The sequence below is a fragment of the Galleria mellonella genome, unplaced genomic scaffold (genome assembly GCF_026898425.1).
Source record: "Galleria mellonella isolate WM207_F2 unplaced genomic scaffold, CSIRO_AGI_GalMel_v1 utg312, whole genome shotgun sequence".
In the NCBI taxonomy this organism is placed as follows: Eukaryota; Metazoa; Arthropoda; class Insecta; order Lepidoptera; family Pyralidae; genus Galleria; species Galleria mellonella.
This window is the reverse complement of record NW_026442074.1, coordinates 4,141,916-4,153,413: the sequence shown is the minus strand read 5'-3', so window position 1 is coordinate 4,153,413 and position 11,498 is coordinate 4,141,916. Positions and strand designations below refer to the sequence as shown.

General features: G+C 31.2%; 1 protein-coding gene across 2 annotated transcripts; it reads left to right on the top strand.

Annotated features, from left to right (window-relative positions):
* Positions 1-137: 137 nt before the first annotated feature.
* LOC113513296 (SWI/SNF-related matrix-associated actin-dependent regulator of chromatin subfamily B member 1-A) lies at positions 138-10,390 on the top strand. 2 transcript variants are annotated; one of them, XM_052895941.1, is made up of 8 exons: positions 139-394; positions 895-1,085; positions 1,401-1,563; positions 2,136-2,283; positions 2,615-2,826; positions 4,121-4,297; positions 5,355-5,493; positions 9,871-10,390. In XM_052895941.1, exons 1-8 carry the CDS (start codon positions 314-316, stop codon positions 9,960-9,962), a joined length of 1,203 nt encoding a protein of 400 aa, XP_052751901.1. In that variant the 5' UTR covers positions 139-313; the 3' UTR covers positions 9,963-10,390. The 2 variants fall into 2 exon arrangements, with proteins under 2 accessions (XP_052751902.1, XP_052751901.1); XM_052895942.1 differs by lacking the exon at positions 9,871-10,390 and having other exon boundaries at positions 138-394; positions 5,355-8,848.
* Positions 10,391-11,498: the final 1,108 nt, after the last annotated feature.

The following is an 11,498-nucleotide window of genomic DNA, read 5'->3' as shown; positions in this document are numbered from 1 at the left end:
GTGATTATAATGCTTGATAGGGTCATAAAGAGAGAGGACTACTATGTTACTGCACTAGTCAATTTAAAGATTACGCTGTATGGCTTAGTTCCTTTGCCTTCTACATAGTGGGAAAAATTAACAATAACCCAGCCACGCCATTTTGTTTGTCATTTTGACTTTTGACAGCATTTAAGAATTAGAAAAATTCAACTTTAGTTTAAATGCACAGGTTAAATGAAATAAAATTGTTGTCGTTTATTAGTATGAACTAACAATTTTATTCACATTTTAGAATAATTATTTTGAATAGAAAAACATAAATTATATCAAAATGGCTTTAAGAACTTACGGCGATAAGCCGATTAGTTTTCAAATAGAAGAAGGAGGAGAATTTTATTGCGTGGGATCAGAGGTAAATTCTGTTCTGTTGTTTATCCTTATATATATACCATTAATTGCTTTTCCTAAATATGATTTAATATAATACTGATATATAAAACAGGTGTTTGTTGTAAATATATGTTGATTTATAATTTAATCAATTTAGTATTCAATCTGCCCCTAAGGGTACCTAATGACCCATTTTGCTAATTAATTTTCTTTTTTTAAACTTTATCAATGCAGGGAATAATAATACTATCCTAATATATTATCAAGATATAATATATTGGTTATTTTGAAAACTATTTCTAGGAAAAAGTTGCGAATAATATAATCACTTATTAATTGTTAGAGTTGAGAAAAAAAATGGTACTATTATTTATTATACCTTAAGTGATCATTTTGATGAAATGATGACATCTTTAGCTGTTTGCAATATTTTATAAATGCATTCTTGTTCCTTAGTAATTTTGACTTATAAAGTTTTGTCTGAGCTTTTTATTGTTGTTATAAATTCAACCCTATTTTTAGGTGGGTAATTACCTGCGTCTGTTCCGTGGATCCCTTTACAAGAAGTACCCTGGCATGGCCAGGAGGACCCTCACCAATGAAGAGAGGAAACGATTAATTGACAATGGGCTCGGTCCACATGTGTTGTCCAGTTCTGTATCATTGCTGAAGGCCTCTGAAGTTGAAGATATTATAGAGGGGAATGATGACAAGTATGTTATTTTTAACAATTAATTATGACTTCATCAATGCTATTGAAACATATTTTTCTTAGTAATTGGATAAATAACTCATGGAAAACTCCAGTGATAAGCTAAATTAATTCAAGTAATGGCTGTAGGTTTGCTCTATGCCATGTTGGATTTTAATATGCTCAGGGAGTTGAGTCAAGTGTTATGTACATCACAGTGACTACCCATAATCCCCATAATACTTTTATAATTATGAGCATATTAATTTTAAGTAAATTTGTAGTCAGGGACTAATTTAGTGTCTAGTATTTTACAAAGAAAATTTTGATATGACAGATACAAAGCAGTGTCAGTGAGCCAAGAGTTAGCCACACCAAGAGAAAGTAAAAGTAAGAAGCCTCACAACCCATCATGGCTTCCTGTTATGCCGAATTCTTCACATTTAGATGCTGTACCCCAAGCTACACCTATTAGTAGATCTAGGGTGCATAATAAAAAGGTAAGTTATAATGTTGGTTACTTTAAAAATATGCCCATACAATCTATTTTGTTTATTGATTATATACTATTGTAGATTAGCTACATGAATTAGGATAAAAGGTGTTCTATGTATACATTATCACCAAATTTTGTTAAAATCCTTTCCAAATTTTTACATCTATTATTATTAAATAATATTTTTATATAACTAACAATTATCATGCTAGGATTGTACACTAAATGTGTCAAATAATAAAAAAAATGTACAAAAGTCATATGCATGGGTACCTTTGCCCCATTCATGTTTCTACCATCAAGTTGCTGTGTTTAAAACTGTACAGCAGTGAAATTACAGATTACAAAGCAACATTATAGTTTTAATGAATAATAATGTATCAGTGACACACATCATATTTTGTGATGTGTATGATATATATTGGTGGTGCAGTTCAAACAAAAAATCCATTGATAATATATAGTTTAGGCAAAATCAATGATAATCTCTTCTAAGATAACCTCAGCCTGTTGAAATTTTGTGTCTGCCTTTTGAAATGTTAGTGCTAATGTTCCTTTATTTCTTCTCTATTTAAGGTCCGCACATTCCCTCTTTGTTTTGACGATACGGACATGACAGCTATGTTGGAGAATGCGTCCCAGAAGCAGGTACTAGTGCCAATTCGACTTGACATGGAGATAGAAGGCCAGAAGTTGAGGGACACATTTACCTGGAATAAAAATGGTACATAGTGAATCTTATTTATATGCTACAGGAATCTGTATTTGTTTAATTATGTCAGAAATATGTAATCAATGTTTGCTACATATATTTTTATCATTGGTGCTATTTCCTAAAAAATATTTTTTGGTTCCTTATGCACAAGGTGTAATATACCTTTACCCTTGTTTGAAGATAGAGTTATTGTTGGTTATTTAGCAATCTGCAAGTTCATCCATCTAATCTAAACATTATTTTAAAAGAATGAAAGAAGGAGGTAACAAACAAATAAGCAAGCAAACAATCAAACAAATTCACTTTCGTATGTATATTGTTAGTAAGTATTCATTTTCAGAATCAATAATTACACCAGAACAGTTTGCTGAAGTGTTGTGTGATGATCTTGAGCTCAACACAAATACGTTCATTCCTGCCATAGCATCATCAATACGTCAACAAATAGACGCTTTTCCGAGCGAACCACCTGCTATATTGGAGGAACAAACCGACCAGAGGGTGGTCATTAAACTGAATATACATGTTGGAAATACATCACTCGTGGATCAGGTATTTATTTAAATTTAAATAATTTGCTGGGTAGTACTTGCATAGAATAGGCCACTACTTGCTTTCCTTTGGGTATTATAAGAAGCGACTAAGGAAACTTAATGTTAGAGGGATGCCAGTAGCATCCCTCTTAAAACATCGAAGGGATATGGCGTGAATTTAGTGGGTACAGAAGAATAACACCTGAGGAATGGCAACACATGGGGGGTGTCATGGGCGAAACAGTATACTCTGTTATGTCCATGGTACTGCTCATGTCTATAGGCGACGGTTATCACTTCCCATCAGGTGGACCGCCAGCTTGTTTGCCATTCTAAGTTGTATAAAAAAAAATCTTTAAAAGTCTTACTGCGGTTGCCAACCCGTCTGCTAAGTGTGGCAACTACTAATAAAACTCCCTTTATGGGAAAAAGGCATATATTCAGTACTGGACAGTTAACGGCTGAAAGGATTAATATGTTACAAAAGGACATATAATTAATTAATTTTCTCGAGATTTAATAGATTGAAGTATAATAAAAGGATATTAATCAATAAATAAAAAATTTAAAAACAATAAAGTATTTGCAACCTTTGCTTCACCGACGAGAATCAGTTATCCCATGTTCCCGTGAATGTTGGGGATTTTAATTAAATGTCTATGTCACCTAGGATGCTATAAACTTGTAACTGTGTTAGTAATTTAATCGAGTAATGTACTAGCTGAACAGGTAAACGTTATTTTGTTTTATTCCACCACTTACTGTGTCTATTTTTTCTTATTGGGATAAAAACTATCCTACTTCAAGTTGCATCAAACAATATACGTTGTTGACACATATTTTAAATACACTTAACGTAACATGATTCCAGGTAACTAGTACCTCATCATCTTCTTACCCTTAACCCGATTATTATATGGGGCCAGTGAAATATGTTTATTTCTTCCATTCTTCTCTATTCGTAGTCATTTCGGCATTCATTCCCTTTTAGGTTTCTTTTTAGTTTTTACTCTGCCCTTATTCATTCATACTTAATATCCTTATTGCAGGTAAATAGTACCTACATATAAAATTTTTATTGTTGACGCTTCGACGTGTATTACACCATTGTGTGGTCACGACAGGAGTGATAGGACTGCAGTCACTTTAAAGTGACGGATAATATACGGACGGACGGACGCATACAGTATCGGGACTTAAGTCCCGATACTGTATTCATGTACCTTTGGTTAGATAAACAATAGATGTTAATTTTTTTTATTAAAATTAGTACTAATCTAATATTATAATTATAATATATATCTTCGTTTAAGGTGGAATGGGACATGTCAGAAAAAGAGAATAATCCAGAACAGTTTGCGATGAAACTGTGTGCGGAACTTGGATTGGGGGGCGAGTTCGTTACGGGCATCGCGTACAGCGTGCGCGGACAACTCGGCTGGCATCAGCGGACGTACGCCTTCAGCGAGGCACCCCTGCCCGTTGTTGAGGTAAACATTTATGGATCATACAAAATTTGAGACATTTATTTATTTAGGCATATTAGCATATATATGTATATAGATATATACATTAATAACACATACATTTAAAAATGAAATACGATGTTAGCATCGATTATAAACATGTACAACTTTGATATAATACATTGACACAAAAAGAGGTTTATAGATATAAAACATAAAAAAAAAATTGTGTAACTTTAATAGGTTTTATTCAGACTGTACTAAAATCTATCTATCTTGAGTATTGTCTCTCATTGTCTTGGGATTTAAATTCTTGGAAGACAAGGTATGGCAAAATGGGATATTGTGAAAATGACCGACGTTTGCAAAGGCATTATTATTCTGAACCTTAGAGTTCGGCAAAAATGTGATGTGCATCACAGTGTGTTCTGTATATTTATGATGCAATGCTGCAACATTGCAACATGTAGAGATTTTTCGTAAGTATAATTAGAGCCGACTAAAGGAACTTAATGGCTGAAGGATGGGGAGCAGTGTCCTTTGAAAACGTCCCCAAAGCTTAACTGCGGTTTCCAACCCGCCTGCCAAGCAAGGATAGCCAGAGGCATTTGTCGACTGTTATTGTTTGGTCCCTCCTGGAGACCACAGTGTTGAATTCCAGGTGTATTCGTTACGATGGGCTAATTGACCTGACTTTTCATTCTCATCTTTTATCCCTCACTGGTACGCCTCCAGCGTATACCGTTAGCACAGACGGGGTTACTATTCATACATAAAAAAAACGTAGTACTTGACATGTCCAAATTTAACAGTCTGTCCTTTATGTTTAATAAAATAAAAATTACAGTACGACTTAGCAGAAGCTAAAGTACATATAAAATCTATTCTTCTATAGGTACCATCTTCTGTCAGAAGTTGGCAATTGTCACAACTATGTTAATTTTTTCATAGACATCCAAAAATGGACCTGATGTCGTTTTAAACCTTTTAGGTTTTTAAACAAGAAGTCTGTCTGGCTTTCAAAGACTTTAAAACTTCCTTTAGAAGTTTCAGAAGACTGTATTGTAAAATTCCATTGCAGACACCCTACCGCCAGCCGTCTGAGGCAGAACAGTGGGCGCCTCACCTGGAGACGCTTACCAATGCCGAAATGGAGAAGAAGATTCGAGATCAGGACCGGAACACGAGACGTATGCGACGTCTCGCCAACACTACGCCTGGTTGGTAAACTGATATACAACTCATTATAGACTGTTTTAATAGAACATAAAGAAAAGTTTACCAAATACTGATAAAAACTAGCTCTTACCTGCGCTTTGTGTGTGTGACCGGGATATTGTTACTGACCGGAACAGAAAATAGCCTGTATTTATTTATTCTTTATTGTACAATAACAATTTGTACAAGTGGCGAGCCTAATGCCTTATTGCATTCTTTACCAGCTAACCATTTGGTAAAAACAGAAAGCTAAATATAAATCCTTCTCCATTCCATGTAGTATGTGAGTATCGAATTTCATAGGGCTTAGTTAAGCCTTTACGACAGTATAAGGTAACAAACTCACTTATATATTTATAATTTTAGTAAGGATCCATAGAAACGTTATTTAAATGAAATGGTTAACAAATGCGATCAATTAATCAATTTTTAATTTGAACTTTGCCCAGTAATGGGACAACGCGCATTAATAATAGATTGATTTATACTGCTGTTGTACTAGTCGGTTCAATTCATTGTTTGTTTATGTTTTCATTAGGTTCTTTTGAAATAAACTATTATACACTCCTGTCACGATCTTACCCATAGATATGAATGTGTATAGATGTCGCAATTGTATTTATTTATTTCGTTTACTTTCGTTTTCCTTAAATAAAAACTCCTAAGTGCTTGGTTTGTTTTTAACTTAGTTTCTATTTTCGCGTTTCTGGTTGAAATTCTGTAATATTTTTTCTTCTTTCAATACGGCTATGAGATTTTGTTTTACAGTGTTTGTTTTGTAATCTATTTAATTACGAGGATAAATTAGTTTTGGAGCCAGACTATACGGTCTAAATGCCGGCTGTTGTAATAACAATATAATATTAAAACATAGAATAGATGTAGATCATTAAATGTTAATTTATCGTGACAGATGTTAATCATGATAGATCGTTTAGATCATCTAAAAAGACTGTAATGGTAGGAGGTGTTATACCACACCGGCAACACACAAGCAATTCCTCTCGTGTTGCAGTTGTTCATAGGCGACGGTAGCCGCTTTCTATTGCTCTTTTAGGTCGCTAACAATAAAAAAAAAATTTGATGCAGTTATTTTACTATTCTCGTATATTTAATTTTGCTCTGATAAGATCGTGAAGGAGTTGTAAGTTTAATAACTCTTTATTTCAAATATGACAGTATGGATGAATGATGATAAAACGACGGGACGACTTTAATACTTATGACTAAATAGCATCTTTTGTTTTAAAGATTTTCCAATTACCTATTTGTTAAAGTTTTTTTATATTAGATATCTCATAGCGCCATCTAGACCGAAACTCAGCAGAGCATGAACAATGGGTAAAAAATTGCTACCTCTAAATCCGTCAGATATCATGGTGTGTTACTCGTTCCGTCGTATTTGAAATAGAGTATAAACTGTCATTGAATTTCAACACGTTGCTGATACCCGGAGTGTAATACGTGACTTGTATACACAATGTTTGCGTCTTAACAGCGGTTCATGAAAGAATTCCCTTAGGGTATTATGTATTGACTGCGAACATGCACGAGTTCTTGTACAGTACTTTTCGTTCTTTTATTCTTTTACTTCTGCTTGATAAACTTTTTCATTGCACATGAATATCTGCGAGTCTTAAATATCTGCGAGCTAGAAATTGAACTTAATGACGTTGACATAAGGTTATATTTTCCAAGTCAAATTTTTGGTGGCAACACAGAAAATACTCAAAAAATGGCAATAAACACACTCTATTACTATATTTAAATATAATTTTTCACCCAGGGTATTTTTCAAAAATAGTAGAAAATATGATAGAGCCTTCAGTCAATTTGGAAACTTACCAAGGCTGTTCGATGGAAACTCGAAATATAGTAAATATTTTCTCTTTGTTAAACTTGATTACCTTGATGGTCGAATTTAAGAGTATTTATACTGAAGAAACGTAACGGCTACATTCAATTTTCAAAAATAATTTTTAATATTTCTGAAAGATTATCGAAATAGTAGATTTCTATTTCCTTTAAATACTAAATATAAAATAACACATGAATTATAATAAGTAACCATTTGGTGACTGTTTAAAGTTTCCAAATACTTTTTTTTTACCATCAAATTTTAAAATGTCAGGAAAGTTTATTACGAACTTGATTACATGGTTAATATTTTAATAAACCTAAATAAAGTCATAAGAACAATTAGATTTTAAACGTTAGTATTAAATTTTCATCGAAAATAAAGTAGAATTGTGTTTGAATTTTGACATGTTTTACAGACATTGTTAGTGTCTAATGGATAAACCCTTTTACGCCGTCTAGGAACGTTACAATTTTGAGTATGATAAATGAAATCAATACAGCTTCAATTCATTGCAATGTCAATAGACAATTTGGAATTTAAGAAGAACAGATCGTGACCCAAAATGTGACATTCATAGACAACGTTTGCATTATTTATTGTACACTGTGACAATAAAAAAAATAGTTTTGTAGGTGATGGATGGATAGAGATAGCTCAACAGGCAATTTTTAGCACTTTTTTTTTATAGGCAGAAAGTATTTCCATGAAAAAGAATGTATTGAATATTCTAAACTTTATACGAATATTAAATTAAGTAAGTAAATTGTAGTTTAAAAGAAAAAAATAGATTATTCATGATTAGATTTAAAAAGGTGAGGGAACAGAGCGTCGCGTAGACATACGGTCGCTAGGGCGTGTATCTATAAGGAATATGGTTTAGAAGCAGTTACGATATCGCAGTGGTTCAGTTCTATGCATTAAATATTTCTTCAATACCATAAAGTCAACAATCGTCCCCAAATGGATCATCAATGGACTAGCTGAGTATCGAAATATATTGCCGATATAAGGATAGCGGCCAGTAGCCTTCCTTAAGCAATAATCGTAAAGTACAATACGGGAATATAAAGTTACTGTTTCTAATATTTATCAATAGGGATATGTATTAATTATACGTTTATTATAACTTATTCATTTATTACATGAAAGCTATACGTTTATAGTACTCGTGTATTTTAAATCTTAAGGTTTATAGGTATTTCATTGGTTAGTTTGTAATTCGAACCTAATTCTAACGTTAATAGAATAGATTATAGAATGACTCAAAAATGTTTATTTTTTTCTTTTTCTTCTTAACAACAATACCGTACATTAGTTGATGTTGTTGTTGATTAGAAGCAAAATTAAGAAAAAAAAATGTTCATCCGTAGATTTGTTACATATTATTATAGATAAGATCAGTATTTTTTTTTTCATTTTGATGATATATAATACCTTTTTTGAGGTTTTTAGGGCCGGGGTGATAGTAACTAAAGTAGTGGGATTAGATTGACTTTTTTAATGTCAAAGGTACTTAAAATTTAGTAAATAATTATGAACCGGTTAATTTAGTTGCTTAGTGTTGTTTTTAAATATGTATAATAATTTAAGAATGTTACTTAATTGTATTAGTTTTATCGCTCTTCACAATTTTTAGTCAATCAAGTTTTATGTTATTTTTTTTTTAATTTATTGCAATATTTTTATTAAAAGGAATTGTCACAAGATGTTTAACATACGCTTACAATTTTTGCTAAAAATAATTTCCATGTGTTTTAATTTATATAATTTTAATTTATTAATATATTAGAGTATGATTTTTAAGATTAATTAAAAACAATTAAAAATAATGTTGCCTTTCACAAGTACAATTTTAATATAATAAGTGTATAAATTTAAGGAAAAGTTGCATGAAAAATGTTGTAAATAATTACACTGACAATTAATAAAAAAGACTGTCAATAATGGTGTGACAATACAATAATATTTTTTCGTGCAGTTTTACACATTTACTATATGTATTTTAAAACGTAAGTGGACTGTTAAAATTCTATCACATTAAAAGGATTTTTTCCAAAAAAATTTTGTTTTATTTAATAATCGTTTAATAATCGAGACTAACCAATTATTCATATTTGACTTGCAATGGGTGATTAAATTGACACAATCTGCTTACCATTATAAGTTTAGTTTTGACATATAGCACTACTGTCTGTGATATTTCATATAGTATTTGATAAGGTGTTCTTAAAATGCCATGTTTTGCCAAAAACAATTTAATTTCTTTTATATTTATCAATGTTTCTCTGTCATTTAAGCATATATGTAATATTTTAGCATGATACAACGTATCCGACGTTTCTTTTGACTATATTCTTAATTCATCTAGAATTAAGAATGTTATAAAAATAAATTATTATGTTAAGCAAAAGTCAATTATTGGCACATATGGAATGTCAAAATAGTATTGCTATATATAAAAATATCATCCATGTAGATTGATTAGGCATAGAGTTGATTTAATATTTTCTGGTGACAGATGTGTCGATGAGTCGCGCTGTGAACCGGCTGATCCGTGCTGATGAAGCCATGTTCCAAACAACGCCAGAAAAGAGGAGGAAAAAGATTTAATCACCCAACGTCAAGTTGTCGCTACCTGCCGAAAGACAGAAGCCAGTTCCATTTAGTTATAAAAATATGACGACATTTTGATTTATTTCTATGCATCAGCATGTACATAACATGCTGAATTAGTTTGATAGATACAAACCTATCAATGGAACTCGTTGAACTAATAAAATGAATAATATACGTGCATTGATAGTTTAAAAGTATACTTACGTATTTTATATTTTAGGTCACGCGTTGTAGAAGCCAGATAAATTACATAGAGATTGCCCAACAAATTTAAATGTTAAATTTTATCAAATTTTGATTTGATTAGAATTTTATCTTTACCTCATTGTTTTTGGGGTGGATGGAGAGAAACGAAGGAAAGTACATATGATCTGCTTATTTTTAATTAAATGTATTATCAATATAATTCCAAAAAAATAAAACCTAGATTATAAGCAAAATATAGTAAGAAGTAATTATGTGAGATTAAGTTTGTAAAGAAGAGATATTTCCAGACAAGACAGACAAGAAAATAAACACACCTTGAATACTAAGAGATACAAAATCTCTTAGTATCCGAGGTGACTTTATTTTCCAATTATTTTACAGTGGGAGTGAATACTTTCTCCATGGCATCATAGGAATTTATTAGTTTCTTAGAAGGCCATAAAAATATTGTAATAAAAACAATGCCACTGTTTATCGTGTTATAAACTACTCGGTTAAAGATTTGCGTTCGATCGTTGGTAAAATTTAAGTGAATTGGTAAATATAATATATATTTAAGATTCCTAAATGCAGGGTGATAATTTTAAAACGTATTCAATGAAGAACATTCCCTTCATAATTTGAGATTAATTACATTTATTTTGGTTCGTTAATGTTCAAACAAATTGGTCTCAATATGTGAGAGTGGCAATTGTCAATGTTTAGAAAGTTGATATTGTTAATTATTATTATATTGCAAATATTATATATATATATATATATATATATATATATATATATATATATATATATATATATATATATATATGTTTTAGTCTTTTTCCATTTGTGGTAGGTCAATACTTAAGGAACTCAATGTACTGCTATTATGACACATTTTGCTTACATCGCACTGTGCTACAGATACTCTTGTTTTGACCTATTCAGAATTGTGCCGAAGTCGACGAGATCGACTATTATACACTCGTCTAGCCACTTTTATGAAATCTTTTTTACTCAAGTTTAATTAAAAATAAGTTATTTCGAAAAAAAGAAACTCATTTCTATTATATAGATACGAATTTTTTCTGTGATGCTTTTTACACATTGTAAGTTAACTGATTAAGTTTTATCTCGAATTGGCCACGCTTTAATTGGATAAAGTGCCAGTGTCATATCATACTGTAGATTTACTTTTTTTTTTAGTTTTTTTTAAATATTTTTTTGTGTCATGTCGATTTCTTTCAGCTCTCATTTCTAGGTATAAAATACAGGCATTATAAAGCCGATAATAAAGACATTTATGTGAAAGATGTTGGTTTTATTTTTAAACCATAATAAATA